The sequence below is a fragment of the Hyla sarda genome, chromosome 9 (assembly GCF_029499605.1).
Source record: "Hyla sarda isolate aHylSar1 chromosome 9, aHylSar1.hap1, whole genome shotgun sequence".
Taxonomy (NCBI): Eukaryota; Metazoa; Chordata; class Amphibia; order Anura; family Hylidae; genus Hyla; species Hyla sarda.
Genome location: NC_079197.1, coordinates 165996268 through 166018875, shown reverse-complemented (window position 1 = coordinate 166018875; position 22608 = coordinate 165996268). Strand labels below are relative to the sequence as shown.

Here is a 22608-nt window from a genome sequence, read left to right as displayed (position 1 = left end):
GCATTCCAAAAAGAAAAGAATTTCCTCTGTAGTATTCAGCAGCTAATAAGTACAGGAAGGATTAAGATTTTTTAATAGAAGTAATTTACAAATATGTTTAACTTTCTGCCACCAGTTGATTTAAAAGAAAAAAGGTTTTCACCGGAGTACCCCTTTAAGCCAAATTGGACCTGATACCAGGGATACAGAGTATAGAGATCCTTTCAACAGTCATGATCAGTTATTACACTACAGACATGATCAGTTATTACACTACAGACATGATCGGTTATTACACTACAGACATGATCAGTTATTACACTACAGACATGATCAGTTATTACACTACAGACATGATCAGTTATTACACTACAGACATGATCGGTTATTACACTACAGACATGATCAGTTATTACACTACAGACATGATCAGTTATTACACTACAGACATGATCAGTTATTACACTACAGATATGATCGGTTATTACACTACAGACATGATCAGTTATTACACTACAGACATGATCAGTTATTACACTACAGACATGATCGGTTATTACACTACAGACATGATCAGTTATTACACTACAGACATGATCGGTTATTACACTACAGACATGATCAGTTATTACACTACAGACATGATCGGTTATTACACTACAGATATGATCGGTTATTACACTACAGATATGATCGGTTATTACACTACAGTCATGATCAGTTATTACACTACAGACATGATCAGTTATTACACTACAGACATGATCAGTTATTACACTACAGATATGATCAGTTATTACACTACAGATATGATCGGTTATTACACTACAGATATGATCAGTTATTACACTACAGATATGATCAGTTATTACACTACAGACATGATCGGTTATTACACTACAGACATGATCAGTTATTACACTACAGACATGATCAGTTATTACACTACAGATATGATCAGTTATTACACTACAGATATGATCAGTTATTACACTACAGACATGATCGGTTATTACACTACAGACATGATCAGTTATTACACTACAGACATGATCAGTTATTACACTACAGATATGATCGGTTATTACACTACAGACATGATCGGTTATTACACTACAGATATGATCGGTTATTACACTACAGATATAATCGGTTATTACACTACAGACATGATCAGTTATTACACTACAGACATGATCGGTTATTACACTACAGACATGATCGGTTATTACACTACAGATATGATCGGTTATTACACTACAGACATGATCGGTTATTACACTACAGACATGATCAGTTATTACACTACAGACATGATCAGTTATTACACTACAGACATGATCAGTTATTACACTACAGATATGATCAGTTATTACACTACAGATATGATCAGTTATTACACTACAGACATGATCGGTTATTACACTACAGACATGATCAGTTATTACACTACAGACATGATCGGTTATTACACTACAGACATGATCAGTTATTACACTACAGACATGATCGGTTATTACACTACAGATATGATCGGTTATTACACTACAGATATGATCGGTTATTACACTACAGTCATGATCAGTTATTACACTACAGACATGATCAGTTATTACACTACAGATATGATCAGTTATTACACTACAGATATGATCAGTTATTACACTACAGATATGATCGGTTATTACACTACAGATATGATCAGTTATTACACTACAGATATGATCAGTTATTACACTACAGACATGATCGGTTATTACACTACAGACATGATCAGTTATTACACTACAGACATGATCAGTTATTACACTACAGACATGATCAGTTATTACACTACAGATATGATCAGTTATTACACTACAGATATGATCAGTTATTACACTACAGACATGATCGGTTATTACACTACAGACATGATCAGTTATTACACTACAGACATGATCAGTTATTACACTACAGATATGATCAGTTATTACACTACAGACATGATCGGTTATTACACTACAGATATGATCGGTTATTACACTACAGATATAATCGGTTATTACACTACAGATATGATCAGTTATTACACTATAGACATGATCGGTTATTACACTACAGTCATGATCAGTTATTACACTACAGTCATGATCAGTTATTACACTACAGACATGATCAGTTATTACACTACAGATATGATCAGTTATTACACTACAGACATGATCGGTTATTACACTACAGATATGATCGGTTATTACACTACAGATATAATCGGTTATTACACTACAGACATGATCAGTTATTACACTACAGACATGATCAGTTATTACACTACAGACATGATCGGTTATTACACTACAGATATGATCGGTTATTACACTACAGACATGATCGGTTATTACACTACAGACATGATCAGTTATTACACTACAGACATGATCAGTTATTACACTACAGACATGATCAGTTATTACACTACAGATATGATCAGTTATTACACTACAGATATGATCAGTTATTACACTACAGACATGATCGGTTATTACACTACAGACATGATCAGTTATTACACTACAGACATGATCGGTTATTACACTACAGACATGATCAGTTATTACACTACAGACATGATCGGTTATTACACTACAGATATGATCGGTTATTACACTACAGATATGATCGGTTATTACACTACAGTCATGATCAGTTATTACACTACAGACATGATCAGTTATTACACTACAGATATGATCAGTTATTACACTACAGATATGATCAGTTATTACACTACAGATATGATCGGTTATTACACTACAGATATGATCAGTTATTACACTACAGATATGATCAGTTATTACACTACAGACATGATCGGTTATTACACTACAGACATGATCAGTTATTACACTACAGACATGATCAGTTATTACACTACAGACATGATCAGTTATTACACTACAGATATGATCAGTTATTACACTACAGATATGATCAGTTATTACACTACAGACATGATCGGTTATTACACTACAGACATGATCAGTTATTACACTACAGACATGATCAGTTATTACACTACAGATATGATCAGTTATTACACTACAGACATGATCGGTTATTACACTACAGATATGATCGGTTATTACACTACAGATATAATCGGTTATTACACTACAGATATGATCAGTTATTACACTATAGACATGATCGGTTATTACACTACAGTCATGATCAGTTATTACACTACAGTCATGATCAGTTATTACACTACAGACATGATCAGTTATTACACTACAGACATGATCAGTTATTACACTACAGACATGATCAGTTATTACACTACAGACATGATCAGTTATTACACTACAGACATGATCAGTTATTACACTACAGACATGATCAGTTATTACACCACAGACATGATCAGTTATTACACTACAGACATGATCAGTTATTACACTACAGACATGATCAGTTATTACACTACAGATATGATCGGTTATTACACTATAGATATGATCGGTTATTACACTACAGACATGATCAGTTATTACACTACAGATATGATCGGTTATTACACTACAGACATGATCAGTTATTACACTACAGACATGATCAGTTATTACACTACAGATATGATCAGTTATTACACTACAGATATGATCAGTTTTTATAATATATCAGTGTTCCCCAACCAGGTGCCTCCAGCTGTTGCAATCCTATAACTCCCAGCATGCCCGGACAGCCTTTGGTGAAGTTTTGCAACTTGAGGCACCTGGTTGGGGATCACTACATTATATAGTGATTTATTACACTACAATATATAGTGATTTATTACACTACAATATATAGTGATTTATTACACTACAATATATAGTGATTTATTACACAACAATATATAGTGATTTATTACACTACAATATATAGTGATTTATTACACTACAATATATAGTGATTTATTACACTACAATATATAGTGATTTATTACACTACAATATATATACTGATTTATTACACTACAATATATATACTGATTTATTACACTACAATATATATACTGATTTATTACACTACAATATATAGTGATTTATTACACTACAATATATAGTGATTTATTACACTACAATATATATACTGATTTATTACACTACAATATATACTGATTTATTACACTACAATATATATACAGATTTATTACACTACAATATATACTGATTTATTACACTACAATATATATACTGATTTATTACACTACAATATATATACTGATTTATTACACTACAATATATATACTGATTTATTACACTACAATATATATACTGATTTATTACACTACAATATATAGTGATTTATTACACTACAATATATATACAGATTTATTACACTACAATATATATACAGATTTATTACACTACAATATATACTGATTTATTACACTACAATATATATACTGATTTATTACACTACAATATATATACTGATTTATTACACTACAATATATATACTGATTTATTACACTACAATATATATACTGATTTATTACACTACAATATATATACTGATTTATTACACTACAATATATAGTGATTTATTACACTACAATATATAGTGATTTATTACACTACAATATATACAGATTTATTACACTACAATATATATACTGCTTTATTACACTACAATATATATACTGATTTATTACACTACAATATATATACTGATTTATTACACTACAATATATATACTGATTTATTACACTACAATATATATACAGATTTATTACACTACAATATATAGTGATTTATTACACTACAATATATATACTGATTTATTACACTACAATATATATACTGATTTATTACACTACAATATATATACTGATTTATTACACTACAATATATATACTGATTTATTACACTACAATATATATACTGATTTATTACACTACAATATATAGTGATTTATTACACTACAATATATACAGATTTATTACACTACAATATATATACTGCTTTATTACACTACAATATATATACTGATTTATTACACTACAATATATATACTGATTTATTACACTACAATATATATACTGATTTATTACACTACAATATATATACTGATTTATTACACTACAATATATATACTGATTTATTACACTACAATATATAGTGATTTATTACACTACAATATATAGTGATTTATTACACTACAATATATATACTGATTTATTACACTACAATATATATACTGATTTATTACACTACAATATATATATATATATATATATATATATATATATATATACTGCTTTATTACACTATAATATATACTGCTTTATTACCCTGCAGACATGATGATTGAGGACATTACCGTCATTGCCCTGCAGGATGTTCCCCCGGTTATTCCTCCTCATCCCCGGCCCATGTACACGGTACAGAACAGGATTACACATCCTCTCCCCTCCGAGTCCATCACCGATCACAGCGGAGACCCCACACGTGACACCCATGAGCATGAAGCCACGCCCACCTATCAGTCCCCGCCCCGTCGTCTCTATAACTTTTTCCTTGATGGGTCGAGAGCAAAGTGACGTATTCCAAGCCTCGAGTTCAGAATGTGCCGTAAGAGTCCTGATTGGTGGATTTTGTGCTGGAACGCATCGGTGTACTTCCGGGTGTCAATGGAGCCGTGCAGCTGAGACCGGGGGACTGCATGCCGGGGAGAGAGGCAAGGTCAGTGCGGAGAGGAGCCGGGAGAGATCTGCCTCTGCTGGGATCAGTGTATGGAGAGGAGATGGGGGGTGATCTGCCTCTGCTGGGATCAGTGTATGGAGAGGAGATGGGGGGTGATCTGCCTCTGCTGGGATCAGTATATGGAGAGGAGATGGGGGGTGATCTGCCTCTGCTGGGATCAGTGTATGGAGAGGAGATGGGGGGAGATCTGCCTCTGCTGGGATCAGTGTATGGAGAGGAGATGGGGGGTGATCTGCCTCTGCTGGGATCAGTATATGGAGAGGAGATGGGGGGAGATCTGCCTCTGCTGGGATCAGTGTATGGAGAGGAGCCGGGGGAGATCTGCCTCTGCTGGGATCAGTGTATGGAGAGGAGATGGGGGGGGGGGTGATCTGCCTCTGCTAGGGATCAGTGTATGGAGAGGAGATGGGGGGGGGTGATCTGCCTCTGCTGGGATCAGTGTATGGAGAGGAGATGGGGGGTGATCTGCCTCTGCTAGGGATCAGTGTATGGAGAGGAGATGGGGGGGGTGATCTGCCTCTGCTGGGATCAGTGTATGGAGAGGAGCCGGGGGAGATCTGCCTCTGTAGGGATCAGTGTATGGAGAGGAGATGGGGGGTGATCTGCCTCTGCTGGGATCAGTGTATGGAGAGGAGATGGGGGGTGATCTGCCTCTGCTGGGATCAGTGTATGGAGAGGAGAAGGGGGGTGATCTGCCTCTGCTGGGATCAGAGTATGGAGAGGAGATGGGGGGTGATCTGCCTCTGCTGGGATCAGTGTATGGAGAGGAGATGGGGGGGTGATCTGCCTCTGCTGGGATCAGTGTATGGAGAGGAGATGGGGGGTGATCTGCCTCTGCTGGGATCAGTGTATGGAGAGGAGAAGGGGGGTGATCTGCCTCTGCTGGGATCAGAGTATGGAGAGGAGATGGGGGGTGATCTGCCTCTGCTGGGATCAGTGTATGGAGAGGAGATGGGGGGGTGATCTGCCTCTGCTGGGATCAGTGTATGGAGAGGAGATGGGGGGGTGATCTGCCTCTGCTGGGATCAGTGTATGGAGAGGAGATGGGGGGTGATCTGCCTCTGCTGGGATCAGTGTATGGAGAGGAGATGGGGGGTGATCTGCCTCTGCTGGGATCAGTGTATGGAGAGGAGATGGGGGGTGATCTGCCTCTGCTGGGATCAGTGTATGGAGAGGAGCCGGGGGAGATCTGCCTCTGCTGGGATCAGAGTATGGAGAGGAGATGGGGGGTGATCTGCCTCTGCTGGGATCAGTGTATGGAGAGGAGATGGGGGGGTGATCTGCCTCTGCTGGGATCAGTGTATGGAGAGGAGATGGGGGGTGATCTGCCTCTGCTGGGATCAGTGTATGGAGAGGAGATGGGGGGTGATCTGCCTCTGTAGGGATCAGTGTATGGAGAGGAAATGGGGGGGTGATCTGCCTCTGCTGGGATCAGTGTATGGAGAGGAGATGGGGGGTGATCTGCCTCTGCTGGGATCAGTGTATGGAGAGGAGATGGGGGGTAATCTGCCTCTGTAGGGATCAGTGTATGGAGAGGAGATGGGGGGGTGATCTGCCTCTGCTGGGATCAGTGTATGGAGAGGAGATGGGGGGTGATCTGCCTCTGCTGGGATCAGTGTATGGAGAGGAGATGGGGGGTGATCTGCCTCTGCTGGGATCAGTGTATGGAGAGGAGCCGGGGGAGATCTGCCTCTGCTGGGATCAGAGTATGGAGAGGAGATGGGGGGTGATCTGCCTCTGCTGGGATCAGTGTATGGAGAGGAGATGGGGGGGTGATCTGCCTCTGCTGGGATCAGTGTATGGAGAGGAGATGGGGGGTGATCTGCCTCTGCTGGGATCAGTGTATGGAGAGGAGACGGGGGGTGATCTGCCTCTGTAGGGATCAGTGTATGGAGAGGAAATGGGGGGGTGATCTGCCTCTGCTGGGATCAGTGTATGGAGAGGAGATGGGGGGTGATCTGCCTCTGCTGGGATCAGTGTATGGAGAGGAGATGGGGGGTAATCTGCCTCTGTAGGGATCAGTGTATGGAGAGGAGATGGGGGGGTGATCTGCCTCTGCTGGGATCAGTGTATGGAGAGGAGATGGGGGGTGATCTGCCTCTGTAGGGATCAGTGTATGGAGAGGAAATGGGGGGGTGATCTGCCTCTGCTGGGATCAGTGTATGGAGAGGAGATGGGGGGTGATCTGCCTCTGCTGGGATCAGTGTATGGAGAGGAGATGGGGGGTAATCTGCCTCTGTAGGGATCAGTGTATGGAGAGGAGATGGGGGGGTGATCTGCCTCTGCTGGGATCAGTGTATGGAGAGGAGATGGGGGGTGATCTGCCTCTGTAGGGATCAGTGTATGGAGAGGAAATGGGGGGGTGATCTGCCTCTGCTGGGATCAGTGTATGGAGAGGAGATGGGGGGGTGATCTGCCTCTGCTGGGATCAGTATATGGAGAGGAGAAGGGGGGTGATCTGCCTCTGCTGGGATCAGTATATGGAGAGGAGAAGGGGGGTGATCTGCCTCTGCTGGGATCAGTATATGGAGAGGAGACAGGGGGTGATCTGCCTCTGCTGGGATCAGTGTATGGAGAGGAGACGGGGGGTGATCTGCCTCTGCTGGGATCAGTGTATGGAGAGGAGATGGGGGGTGATCTGCCTCTGCTGGGATCAGTGTATGGAGAGGAGATGGGGGGTGATCTGCCTCTGTTGGGATCAGTGTATGGAGAGGAGACGGGGGGTGATCTGCCTCTGCTGGGATCAGTGTATGGAGAGGAGATGGGGGTGATCTGCCTCTGCTGGGATCAGTGTATGGAGAGGAGATGGAGGGGTGATCTGCCTCTGCTGGGATCAGTGTATGGAGAGGAGATGGGGGGTGATCGGCCTCTGCTGGGATCAGTGTATGGAGAGGAGATGGGGGGTGATCTGCCTCTGCTGGAATCAGTGTATGGAGAGGAGATGGGGGTGATCTGCCTCTGCTGGGATCAGTGTATGGAGAGGAGACGGGGGGGGGGGGGGTGAGATGGGGGTAGATCTGTCCCCCCCCCCATCATACACATATAGATTCACACTTTGCTTTGCCCTGTACAGCTCGTGTACACTGCGGCTCTCACATGCTCCCTCTGCTGGCAATCACCTTGTAATGCAGAAAATTACCCATAATGCTTTTGAACTTGTCTCCTAACTAATAGCTTTTATAGAGAGGTTGAGATTGCCGGTTACTTAAATTTTAAATCTGTAAAAATAAGTAATAATAATATAATAATAATAATAATATTTGCAGCTTTTATTTTGTGGCAGTTATAAACCGCGATCATATTGTTGTGTAAATCGACTTTTTTATAGTAGGAAATTCTGTTTGTCGTTTAGAACTCCTCCCCCTCCTCACAATGCTCCGCCTCTTGCACAACACCAACTGCAGTGTCATCTGGAGAGTCCCCAGCAGAGGCGCCACCACCATCACAGAGCGGATTAAGAGAGATGAGAGGCGGCGGCGTCAGCAGAGTCACCTGGAGGAGGGCAGTGCTCAGGTATATAGCACTTTATTATTATTATTATTATTATTATTATTATTATGCGGTGTGTTTGTATTACGTCACATTCATTAATACACCCGACGTTTCATCTGCAGGCGTCACCAGGTAACAGCCGACGGTGGAGAGACAAAGAGACAATTGAGTATGAAGGTCGTACTGCACCAGGAGAAAAGAAAGGTAGGAAGGTTTACTGTGTGTCCGCACTGTTCTGCTGCTATGATCCTGTCCCCTGATGAACCCTGCCAACTTCTGGAGCAAAACACGTTGGGATATGAGTTTGAAAAAACAGGAAGGATTTTTAGGGTCCTATTTGCCCACTTGGGAGTCAGTGTTTGACATAGTGTTGTACTAACTCAACCCCCCGCTCCCCCCAGTGTGTATCTGACTTACCTGTTTCAAGCAGTTATGGCACTATTGGCTTAAAGGGGTATTCCAGGCCAAAACTTTTTTTTTATATATCAACTGGCTCCGTAAAGTTAAACAGATTTGTAAATTACTTCTATTAAAAAATCTTAATCCTTCCAATAGTTATTCGCTTCTGAAGTTGAGTTGTTGTTTTCTGTCTAACTGCTCTCTGATGACTCGCGTCCCGGGAGCTGTGCATTTCCTATGGGGATATTTTCCCATCATGCACAGCTCCCGGGACGTGACATCATCATTGAGCAGTTAGACAGAAAACTTCAGAAGCTAATAACTATTGGAAGGATTAAGATTTTTTTTAATAGAAGTAATTTACAAATCTGTTTATCTTTCCGGAGCCAGTTGATATATAAAAAAAGGTTTTGCCTGGAATACCCCTTTAATGGGTAAGTATCATGAAAAATCTCCTGTATGGAGCTCCGGCTCCGCACCGCTGTGAAGGAGAGTCGGGGCTCTAAACAGGAGATCGCGGGAAGCCCCAGCGCTCGGACCCCCCGTGATCTAAAACTTATCCCCCATCCTTAGGATAGGGGATACATTTGTTTTTCCATTATATTTATCCTTTAACTCTTGCCTTTCTGGCAGAATTTAGTTTTTCTTGAGAACCTTTTTTTTGTTATAGCTTCTTTTTAATGTATGAATTACAGGTTGTGTTTTAATACTGAGTTTTTCAATCCTGTGATAGTATTCCGTAAAAGAAGTCATGTCACTCAGATGTTACTAGACTTACTAGCCGCTGCCAGCAGAGGCAGAGTCACAGCTCCACGAGAAAGTGGGGTAAAAAGTGACCACTGCTGTGTGATGAGGGGGCAGTGTTTCTGAGGTTAAAGGGATATTCCCTACTCGAAATATTATTCCACAGGGATATAGGGTTAATCCACAGGGAATAACAAGATGGGATGCCAACGTATAGGGGCATGAACAGCGCTGGGCCCTTTTGACTGTAATGGCCCAAGCGTAGTCAGTGAAAGGGGTACTCCGGTGGAATTTTTTTGTTTTAAATCAACTGGTGCCAGAAAGTTAAACAGATTTGTAAATTACTTCTATTAAAAAATCTTTACCCTTCCAGTACTTATTATATGCTGTATGCTACAGAGGAAATTCTCTTCTTTTTGAATTTCTTTTCTGTCTTGACCACAGTGCTCTCTGCTGACACCTCTGTCTGTCTCAGGAACTGTCCAGAGCAGTATAGGTTTGCAATTGGGATTTTCTACTCCTCTGGACAGTTCCTGATACGGGCATCAGGTGTCAGCAGAGAGCAATGTGGACAAGACAATAAAGAAATTCAAAAAGAAAAGAATTTCCTCTGTAGCATACAGCTGCTAAAGAGTACTGGAAGGGGAAATAAGTTTTTTTAATAGAAGTAATTTACAAATCTGTTTAACTTTCTGGCACCAGTTGATTTAAAAAAAAAACAAAAAAAAAAAAACATGTTTTCCACCGGAGTACCCCTTTAAGGACTATGAAGGATTTTATCATTGTATAGTGAAATAAAGTTATTTTTCCCACCGTTTTCCAGTGTGGACGCCTAAAAAAAAATATATACAAGTAAAAGTCAAACTTTTTATTTTTTTGCAATGAGGGAATTGCACAAAAAGTTTGTGATGTGTAAACTCTACCTTTATAAGTAAACTTATGTACAAAAATAAATAAATAAAAATACCCCCCCCCCCCCCCTTTCCATGTTTTAATGAAGAGAAGATTTGAGGGTGAAATCCAAGGCACCAGGTAAAAAGGATTCTTCACCGGCGCTACCCGCCGCCGTCAGGTGAATCCCAACGATTATCGGGCAATGGTATGAAAATAATAAAGATATTTATTGGCAATAGTGCAACGCGTTTCGAGGGTCCAACTTCCCTCTTCATCAGGACCTGATGAAGGGAACATAGGGAGAGATTTATTAAAACCCCCAAATACTTTTCCTCTGCACAGGTTTTGAGGACTCTCCCCTCGTATGACTAGATGAGCTCTTTCTAGCACCACATGTGGGTAAAATATTGTGCTACGTGGCTGTATGTGTAGTGGTATGATAGTACTATGTGTTCTCTACTTTTACATGACCGATGCATTATTTGTGTTTTTTTTTTTTTTATATATACTTTTTCATTTCTAGATACTAGTAATCCGCTTCCTGCAGCGTACAGTCCACGTTATGTCGAGGCGGCATGGTACGCCTGGTGGGTAAAGCAAGGATTCTTCAAGCCGGAGTACCAGGTGAAGACCTAGTGTAAGAAGTAGCTCCTCGTGTACAGATTTCCACCCAGTCATTCATTCCAGCCTTTAGGATAGTGTTTCCCAACAGGCTGCCTCAAGCTGTTGAAAAACTACAATTCCCAGCATGCCCGGACAGCCGAAGGCTGTCCGGGCATGCTGGGAGTTGTAGTTTTGCAACAGCTGGAGGCACACTAGTTGGGAAATACTAGTGTAGAAAGTGAACCTGCAGTATGCACTCAGGAACTAGTGCAACCGGAACATAAAAAATTTATAATTGCCCTCCCAACGTTTTTCACCACACCAGGTAGCTTCTTCAGGGATAATTTGCATTATTGTAAGTGAGTGCCAGCTGGTAGTTGTAGTTTTGCAACAGCTGGAGGCACACTAGTTGGGGAAATACTAGTGTAGAAAGTGAACCTGCAGTATGCACTCTGGAACTAGTGCAACTGGAACAGAAAAAATTTATAATAGCCCTCCCAACATGTTTCACCATACCAGGTAGCTTCCTCAGGGATAATTTGCATTATTGTAAGTGAGTGCCAGCTGGTAGTTGTAGTTTTGCAACAGCTGGATGCACACTAGTTGGAAAATACTGGTGTAGAAAGTAACCTCACTAACCTGTTCATTACTAACTGGCACTCACTACAGTAGACCACAATAATGCCTGCGGTTTGCACTCAGGAACTAGTGCAACCGGAACATAAAAAATTTATAATAGCCCTCCCAACGTGTTTCACCACACCAGGTAGCTTCCTCAGGGATAATTTGCATTATTGTAAGTGAGTGCCAGCTGGTAGTTTTAGTTTTGCAACAGCTGGAGGCACACTAGTTGGGGAAATACTGGTGTAGAAAGTGAACCTGCAGTATGCACTCAGCAACCGGAACATTAAAAATGTATAATTGCCCTCCCAACGTGTTTCACCACACCAGATAGCTTCCTCAGGGATAATTTGCATTATTGTAAGTGAGTGCCAGCTGGTAGTTGTAGTTCTGCAACAGCTGGATGCCCACTAGTTTGAAAATACTGGAGTAGAAAGTAACCTCACTAACCTGTCCATTACTAACTGGCACTCACTACAGTAGACCACAATAATGCCTGCAGTTTGCACTCGGGAACTAGTAACCGGAACATAAAAAATGTATAAGAGCCTTCTCGACACGTTTCACCACACCAAGTAGCTTCCTCAGGGATAATTTTCATTATTATTGTCTGCTATAGTAAGTGAGTGCCAGCTGGTAGTTGTAGTTTCACGACAGCTGGGGGCACACTGGTTAAGAAACACTAAGACCTTTCTTTTTTATTTTCTTTGGAAGGATAAGGATACTGCTGGGTCAGTAGGTGCTGTGGGTGCCGATTCAGACCAGTTACTGAGGTTACTATCTATATCAGTGTTTCCCAAGCAGTTTGCTTCCAGCTGTTAGCACGCTGCTTCAGGGACATAATGGAAGTATGAGAACCCTCCTTTTAGTAGACATCTGATCGGCTGCCAGCACTGACATGACAAAGGGATACACCTTCCCCGGCAGGCCCGGACATAGAAAATGGTAGGGCCCATGCACACTACAGCAATTCCAATATCAGCAGCCTCCCATTGTTTTCAATGCCTTTATGCCATTCTGTGCACACGGTGGAATTTCTACCGTGGAGATTGCGGACTCCGTCGAAAGAATACTTTTGGTAAAATTCTGCCCGGAGATGTATTGCCGGAGATGAGGACAACACTTAAAGGGGTACTCCGGTGGGAAACCTTTTTTAAATTTTTTTTTTTTTTTATTTTTTTTTTTTTTTTAAATCAACTGGTGCAAGAAAGTTAAACAAATTAGTAAATTACTTCTATTAAAAAATCTTAATCCTTCCAGTACATTAGCTGCTGAATACTACAGAGGAAATTTTTTTCTTTTTGGAACACAGAGCTCTCTGCTGACATCACGAGCACAGTGCTCTCTGCTGACATCTCTGTCCATTTTAGGAACTGTCCAGAGCAGCATAAGTTTTCTATGGGGATTTTCTCCTACTCCGGACAGTTCTTAAAATGGACAGAGGTGTCAGCAGAGAGCTCTGTGTTCCAAAAAGAAAATAATTTCCTCTGTAGTATTCAGCAGCTAATACATACTGGAAGGATTAAGATTTTTTAACAGAAGTGATCTACAAATCTGTTTAACTTTCTGGCGCCAGTTGATTTAAGAGGAAAAAAAAAGTTTTCCACCGGAGTACCCCTTTAAGATGTCTGAATGTGTGCGTCGGGCTGATGGGGACTTCATCCCCACCCGCAATCACTGGCCCTGCACATTTTATGTTCAGAACGCGGGCTGTGCTATGCTTCCGACTGTCGTGACGCCCCCTCCATTAATGTCCATCGGAGGGGATGTGACTTCTCTCGTAATCCAACATGGAGCAGAGTTTACTCTGTGCAGCAGTTTACTGTAGCAGATCCTATAGGGGATAAGATGTCTAGGGGCGGAGTACCCTTTTTAATATCTGCGCAGGCATAAGCGACTATTCCGCCAGGCCTAGTCTCCGCCCCCAAAAATGTCTTCCGGTGGAAATTCTGTAGTAGGCATGGGCCCTGATGCCAAGCAGCAGAAAGACCAGAAACCTGCAGATTACACAAAATGTACATCTATGAAAGAGGGACAGGACATAATGGAGATATAATGGATATAATGCGAATATAAGAGGCGTCTTGTATCCTGGCAGAGTCATCTCCCCCATGCCAGGCCTGAGGTCTTCTCGTTGTGCATCCCTCCGCCCAACGTCACCGGCTCCCTCCACCTCGGCCACGCTCTCACAGTAGCCATCGAGGATTCTCTTGTGCGTTGGTGAGTAGAAAGTAGATATTTATCTATACACTGTGATAAAATATTGTATCCCTGTCATATATGATGCATTTCACAATTCTGTGCAGTGTTTCCCAAGCAGTGTGCCTCCAGCTGCTGCGAAACTACAACCCCCAGCATGCCCGGACAGCCGAAGGCTGTCCGGGCATGCTGGGAGTTGTAGTTTTGCTACAGCTGGAGGCACACTGGTGTAGAAGGTAACCCTCCAACATGTTTCACCACACTAGGTAGCTTCCTCAGGGTAAATTTGCATTATTGTGGTCTACTATTGTGGTCTACTCCAGCCAGGAGTTGTAATTTTGCAACAGCTGGAGGCACACTGGTGTAGAAAGTAACCCTCCAACATGTTTCACCACACTAGGTAGCTTCCTCAGGGTAAATTTGCATTATTGTGGTCTACTATTGTGGTCTACTCCAGCCAGGAGTTGTAATTTTGCAACAGCTGGAGGCACACTGGTGTAGAAAGTAACCCTCCAACATGTTTCACCACACTAGGTAGCTTCCTCAGGGTAAATTTGCATTATTGTGGTTTACTCCAGCCAGGAGTTGTAATTTTGCAACAGCTGGAGGCACACTGGTGTAGAAAGTAACCCTTCAACATGTTTCACCACACTAGGTAGCTTCCTCAGGGTAAATTTGCATTATTGTGGTCTACTATTGTGGTCTACTCCAGCCAGGAGTTGTAATTTTGCAACAGCTGGAGGCACACTGGTGTGGAAAGTAACCTCACTAGCTTTTTCAGTACCAACTGGCACTCAGTATAGTAGACCACAATAATGCCTAAGTGCATCTGCACTATGCACTCAGGAACTGTACTGATTATTAACAGCATGTATAAGAGCGCTCCAACATGTTTCACCACACCAGGTAGCTTCCTCAGGGTATAATTAGTGAGTGCCAGCCGGGAGTTGTAGTTTTGCAGCAGCTGGAGGCACACTGGTGTAGAAACAGGGGTGTGGAAATTTAATTAAAAAAAACTACTTGTCCACGGGACTAAAACGAAACAAAATCTACTTGTCCCTCATGACGATCCACCTGTCCGGGCCAATTTTCGCTTTTACACTCTCGTTTTTTTCCTCCTCGCCCTATAATAGTCATCACTAACTACTATAATGATACCTTTTTAATTTTTCCATAACATATGCTCCGAAACAAAAATAATATATACTGATAAGAGCAAAGAATGTCCAGCGAGGAAAAGAAACCTACTTGGCTGAACACCAAGGGCAGTACGGACACTCAAGGTGCACATGCTGTAAAATCATGAAAAATAATAAAACATTTTCATCTACAGTAACTAAAGAAACTTTCACCATGTCAGAATATATAAACTGTAACACGAATAACGTAATGTACCTTATGACATGTGAGACCTGTCAGTTACAGTATGTGGGATGTACCACCAACCCCCTGAAGGCTCGGACCAGAAACCAAACACGTCACCTACCTCTCCATGGTAAGTAGGCATTTTGCGGAAAACCATGAGGGTGATTTTTCTGGTCTGAGCCTTCAGGGGATTGAAAGGGTTACTCAAAATATCAGAGGAGGGAACTTGAAACAAAAGCTACTAGATAGGGAAGTTTTCTGGATTATTAAATTGCAGACTAGGAATCCATCCGGTCTTATTTTAAGACAGGATGTAATCCTGCAATATTAAAATCCCTGTCTGGTAATATATATATTACATTAAGTATACTATATCAATAAAAGGTATTGTTAGGTTCCATTACTGACATAGAAAGGGTTAGGCTGGGTTCACACTACGTTTTTCAAATACGGTTACCGTATACGGTTTTCCGCTAAAAAACATATGGCAAAAACCGTATGCAATCGTATACAACCGTATGACTCCAAATACGTTTTTCCCCCGTATACGGTTCCAAAACGTACGTACGGTTCTATCCGTTTGCATCAGTTTTTGCCAACGGTTTTGCTTTTTTGTTGGAATTCGTTTTCAAGCAATTTAATAAAGTTACTATTGTTCTATTGAAATTCCTTCTGCGCATGTGTCAACTCCAAAAACGGATTAGAAAAACCCGTGTGCAACCATATTCTGAAATTCTGTGTACGGTTCTCATAGACAACAATGTTAAAAGAACCGCATACGGTTTTCCAACCGGAGGCAAAAACGTGGTCGACAGCGTTTTTGCCTACGGTTGAAAAAAATCGGCAAAACCGTATCCGAGGCAAAACGTATGCAACCGTACACAACATTTGGAATACGGTTTACAATGCATTCTCTATGCATACGTTTTCGGATACTGTCGTATACGTTTTTTTGTGGAAAACCCTATACGGTTACCGTATTTGAAAAACGTTGTGTGAACCCAGCCTTATTCTTGTGGATATATTTACACAGTTTAGTTGGTGGGTGGTTGATTCTATATGCATAACAGCAAGTTGAAACAATTTTATAAATATCATGTTAAAGGTCTACGATATAATAAGACGGTTTATGTGGATGTGTGTCACATCGGATATGCTTCATTTAATTTTTAGAAAAATTTGTAAAAAATTAAAAAAACATATAAAGTTAATTATAGTATAAATAAACGACAAATGTTGGTTCATGTATTTACCGATGATTACACACAAATATGAATATGAATCCGACCTCAATATGGAGGTATTATAGTGTTTTTAAAAAAAATGTCTTTTTTGTAACGTTTTGTACATGTTTTTTCATGTGTTAATTTTAGTTACTATTCACATTGAACATGCGTTTTTATATGTAGGAGAATGATGGGTTAAACCCTGGAAGACCCTCCCATGGGTGGATCCCCATTTTTTTCCCCTCCATAAAAGAGATCCATGTGCACACTTTGTTTGTAAGACTAAGGCCGTTGATTGAAACGCGTCACCTGTCATCGATTGGTGTTATGGCTGAATACATTTTCGTATTGCTTGACATCCGCGCTGGACATTCTTTGCTCTTATCAGTATTATCTGAACCAAGGTCCGGTTCCGTCCGAGACGCGGGAGGGGCGAACGAGTGAGCTGTGCCATATCGATTATCTACGAAAAAAAAAAAAAAAAAAATATATATATATATATATATATATATATTAGGTGAAGTGAAATTGAAATAGTAAAAGATAATTTAGCAGATTTGGTGGTTTTCTTTTCTGCGCCATTTACCTTGTGGTTGAGATAACATGTTGTTTTGATACTTTAGGTCGCCTGATTACAGCGATACCAGATTTGTATAGTTTCCGTCATGTTTTACTAATTAGCTTTGACAGTGTAGATCTAAAGGGTTAATAGCCAGCCGCGACGATCGGGATTGCCGCATGCTGGCTATTAGCGGCGGCCCGGCTACTGAAAACAGCTGGGGGCTGCAGTGTATGGAGCGGGCACTAGTCAGGAGCCCGCTCCATACACCCCTGAGCGCCGCCGTGCTGGTCGGGGGCTTTCAGGTCTGGCCCTGCTTGCCCAAAGCAAAGCTAAGGACCTGAAAAATTCACCTGCCCAGCGCCCGAAACTGCATGTCCCGGGCATCGGCGATAGGAATTCCACATTCCTGTAGAAGGTAATTTCACTAGCTTTTTCAGTACCAACTGGCGCTCACTTACTATAGTAGACCACAATAATGCCTGCACCTGCACTATGCACTCAGGAACTGTACTTTTTATTAACACATGTATAAGAGCCCTCCAACATGTTTCACCACACCAGGTAGCTTCCTCAGGGAAAATTTGCATTATTGTGGTCTACTATAATTAGTGAGTGCCAGCCGGGAGTTGTGGTTTTGCAGCAGCTGGAGGCACACTGGTTTTAAGCTTTCTTTTATTTTTTTGGCAGGAGGAGGATGCTGGGTCAGAAGGTCCTGTGGGTGCCCGGTTCAGACCATGCAGGGATTGCCACCCAGGTACGGCAAAGGGGATAAATCATATCGTCCTGAACGCAGGCCACAGTTTTCAGTCCGGCATCAAAAACTGATATGGTGCAAATATAAGCCAACTGGAGTCACTAGCTGACTCCGTCCTGCTCATTAAAGGGGTACTCTGGTGAAAAACTATTTTTTTTTTTAAATAAACTGGTGCCAGAAAGTTAAACAGATTTGTAGGTTACTCCTATTTGAAAATCTTAATCCTTCCTGTACTTATCAGGTGCTGTATTCTCCACAGGTAGTTCTTTTCTTTTTACATTTCTTTTCTGCTCTCTGCTGACACCTCTGTCCATGCCAGGAACTGTCCAGAGTAGGAGAAAATCCCCATAGCAAACCTCTCCTGCTCTGTACAGTTACTGACATGGATAGAGGTGTCGGCACTGTGCTCAGACAGGAAAGAAATTTAGAAAGAAAAGAACTTCCTGTGGAGCATACAGCAGCTGATAAGTAATGAAAGGATTAAGAATTTTTAATAGAATTTACAAAATCTGTGTAATGTAAAAAAAATAAATAAATATATACACATACATACATACAGTGGTCCCTCAACATACGATGGTAATCCGTTCCAAACGGACCATCGTTTGTTGAAACCATCGTATGTTGAGGGATCCGTGCAATGTAAAGTATAGGACAGTGGTCTACAACCTGCGGACCTCCAGATGTTGCAAAACTACAACACCCAGCATGCCCGGACAGCCAACGGCTGTCCGGGCATGCTGGGTGTTGTAGTTTTGCAACATCTGGAGGTCGGCAGGTTGTAGACCACTGTTAGAGGAAGTTGTACTCACCTGTCCCCGCCGCTCCGGACCGTCACCGCTCGTCACCGCTGCCCTGGATGTCGCCGTCCATCGCTGTCGCAGCGTCCCCGGGGTGTCCCCGACGCTCCGGCAAGGCCTCTGCTTCCCCGGCATCCTCACTTTCCGTCGCCGCCATCACGTCGCTATGCACTCCGCTCCTATTGGATGACGGGACGGCGTGCGCAGCGACGTGATGACGACGATGGAGAGCGCCGACGATGCAGGGGATCCTGAAGAGGACGCTCCGGAGCCCCGAGGACAGGTAAGTGATCGTCAGCGGACCACATGGGGCACCGTAAACGGCTATCCGGTGGCAGCTGAATCAGTCTGCGCTGGAGGATAGCCGTTTATGCGATGGCCCCGACATACAAAAGCATCGTATGTTGATGCTGCCTTCACCATGTGATGGCCTCTGAGAGTGATCGTATGCTGAAATGATCGTATGTCGGGGCCATCGTAGGTGGAAGGGTCAATATATATATAAAAAATTATTTTTAATCAACCGGTGGGAAAAAAAAAAAATATATGTGTGTGTATATATATAATATATATATTATATTTTATTTTTTTCTTCACCGGAGTACCCCTTTAAAATGAATGGGGTGCAGCATGGGTCTGGCGGGGATACAGCAGCAGACTGTTTTCAGATTCTCCCGTCGGATGCGGCTGCCGCACCCCTTCATCTAGTGACTGTGATCTGGTTGTTCCCAATAGACTGTAGTAGAGAAGAACCTTTACAAAGAACGAGGCGTCTCCCGTCATGATTTGGGTCGAGAGGACTTCCTGAAGGCTGTGTGGGAATGGAAGGAGAGGTAAACTGAATACCTGTGTGTACACGGTCCTATGTGGGACTATCATAGTCATTGTTTTTCTTTCTTCAGTAAAGGGGACAGGATTTACCATCAGCTGACCTCTCTGGGCGCCTCTCTGGACTGGGACCGCTCCTGCTTTACCATGGACAAGGTAACGTTCTCCATCACTGCCAGCGACATTATTATAAATCCAGTCCTATATGCTGTGTGGAATCCTTTCACATTATACCCGTATAACACTTACAGCTGCATGCTTCTGATTTATACGGATCTGTATGGTTTATGTCTATTGCTGTGTTAGAGAGAAACTCTCCATCCAACATCTGATAACTGTTAGCGTGTAGTCAGCTGACAGCTACGTCTCCCAGTCCCTTCATACACTTGAACTTTTGATTTTTTTTTTTTTTTACTTTTGACTGAGCTTAAATGTGTTCTGAATGGAGAGAGGAGGGGTAAGCCGCTGCCAGACTCCACTGTCAGCTACTTATCTACAGCCCGTTGGCTGTCCGGGCATGCTGGGTGTTGTAGTTTTGCAACAGTTGGAGGTCCACAGTTTGGGGACCACTGTGCTAGACCATCCTCATCTTTGTATACATAGTTTGGAACAGCAACAATGACCCCAGTGAGTTCGTTTTGGTGAGCCACGGTGAATGGCGGGACCACGGGGTGTATCGGTGTAGGTGGATGGGGCAGATGGTATTAACCCAAGGGGCAAAGTTGTTATTAACCCCTAATGTTCGTGACTCCAGAGTGGTTTTTGGGTATTGGGAACCACCCAAACGATATCTCCGCTATCCCAATGGCAAGGCAGTGAAATGAGAATCCAAGACCAGGTCAGACAGTTGTTATAGTCTCTACAGCTCGGCCAGAATCCCAGAGAGGTGGCCAGGAACACAGAAGGACCCCGCAGCTTGCCGGGACCAATTATACTTGTAATAAAATTGACGTTAGGCTTGACTGGACTGTAGATAGTGACAGCAGACATAGACTTGACTTACTAGAAGTGACTGTAGTTTTGAGACCTTCCAGGTAGCTGGACACTAGCGCTGAGACATCTGGTCTTGACTGTACCCCAATAGAAAGAGAGAGAATTGTAATGACCGCCCCCTTATAAAGGGGGGCGGAGCCAGAAGCCCATTGGTCAAGCTGCGGGTCATGTGTTAAGCTGGTGCTCTCTGGGTAACATAAACATAACATGTGACATCTCACAGGTCCTTTTAGACAATTACATTGGTCCTCCAAAGGTCCTTTATACTGTCTATACATATATTTTTAGACACAAAGGTCTCTCTGGACAACTTAAAGGGGTTATCCAGGAAAAAACTTTTTTTTTTTTTTTTTTTTTTTTTTATATGTCAACTGGCTCCAGAAAGTTAAACTGATTTGTAAATTACTTCTGTTAAAAAATCTTAATCCTTTCAGTACTTATGAGCTTCTGAATTTAAGGTTGTTCTTTTCTGTTTAAGTGCTCTCTGATGAGACCTGTCTCGGGAAACGCCCTGTTTAGAATAAAACCCCCATAACAAACCTCTTCTAAACTGGGCGGTTCCCGAGACACGTGTCATCAGAGAGCACTTAGACAGAAAAGAACAACCTTAACTTCTGAAGCTCATAAGTACTGAAAGGATTAAGATTTTTTAATAGAAGTAATTTACAAATCTGTTTAACTTTCTGGAGCCAGGAGAGAGGGAGGGAGATATATATATATTTCCCTGGATAACCCCTTTAAGTGCATGGCTATGACCCTGTCCTTTTATCCTGCCATTATGCTTGAATCCTCTAGTATATACACATTTTACACAAAAGCACAAGAAAAACTTTACTAGAGATATAAATATATAATTAAATGTTATTAATGTTATACAATAAATATAAAGTTAAAAGAGGCAAAAGTACCCAATAAATGGAGGCTACCGGTACCACAGTTAAATATAATTACATATCATTGGCACAAATATAGTGGTTGCTATTAGCAACTACATGTAGTAACATAGAACGTGCGCATATATACATCGGATACAATATATATATATATATATATATATATATATATATATATATATATATATATATATATATATTAGTGCCTGTGCTATAGTATGAAAATATATGGGATATAGATTACAGTGATCCCTCAACTTACAATGGCCTCAACATACAATAGTTTCAGCATACAATGGTCTTTTCTGGACCATCGTAACTTGAAACCAGACTCAACATACAATGCTATGGACAGTCCAGATCTGTGATACCTGTAACAACTGGAGGAACTGACCAATCAGAATGGGCATTCACTGGTAAATCACCTCTATTACTGAAGTACAAGCACTGTACTCTTTACCTGTATTACTGAAGTGTATGCACTGACTGGTGTCTGGTAGCGCCCCCTACAGTACAGGGAGGTA

General features: G+C 41.7%; 2 protein-coding genes across 9 annotated transcripts in view; one reads left to right on the top strand and one right to left on the bottom strand.

The window, feature by feature from the left end:
* The window catches only part of LOC130290948 (putative zinc finger protein 702), a 44719-nt gene extending 39247 nt beyond the window's left edge, over positions 1 to 5472 (bottom strand). The window contains exon 1 of one of the 4 annotated variants that reach the window (XM_056539210.1): positions 5329 to 5472. The gene's annotated coding sequence lies outside the window, so the exon portion shown is untranslated. Of the gene's footprint in view, positions 1 to 5299 lie in introns of all 4 variants that reach the window. The other 3 variants (XM_056539211.1, XM_056539205.1, XM_056539206.1) reach the window with 3 other exon arrangements.
* VARS2 (valyl-tRNA synthetase 2, mitochondrial) overlaps positions 1 to 22608 on the top strand; it is a 102854-nt gene that overhangs the window by 49535 nt on the left and 30711 nt on the right. For 2 of the 5 annotated variants that reach the window (XM_056539194.1, XM_056539195.1), the window contains exons 2-8: positions 9064 to 9224; positions 9326 to 9407; positions 11764 to 11864; positions 14563 to 14684; positions 18504 to 18570; positions 20106 to 20203; positions 20273 to 20354. In XM_056539194.1, the coding sequence (XP_056395169.1) occupies positions 9084 to 9224; positions 9326 to 9407; positions 11764 to 11864; positions 14563 to 14684; positions 18504 to 18570; positions 20106 to 20203; positions 20273 to 20354 (693 nt within the window). In that variant the 5' untranslated portion in view covers positions 9064 to 9083. Of the gene's footprint in view, positions 1 to 5581; positions 5691 to 9039; positions 9225 to 9325; positions 9408 to 11763; positions 11865 to 14562; positions 14685 to 18503; positions 18571 to 20105; positions 20204 to 20272; positions 20355 to 22608 lie in introns of those variants that run through there. The other 3 variants (XM_056539191.1, XM_056539193.1, XM_056539192.1) reach the window with 3 other exon arrangements.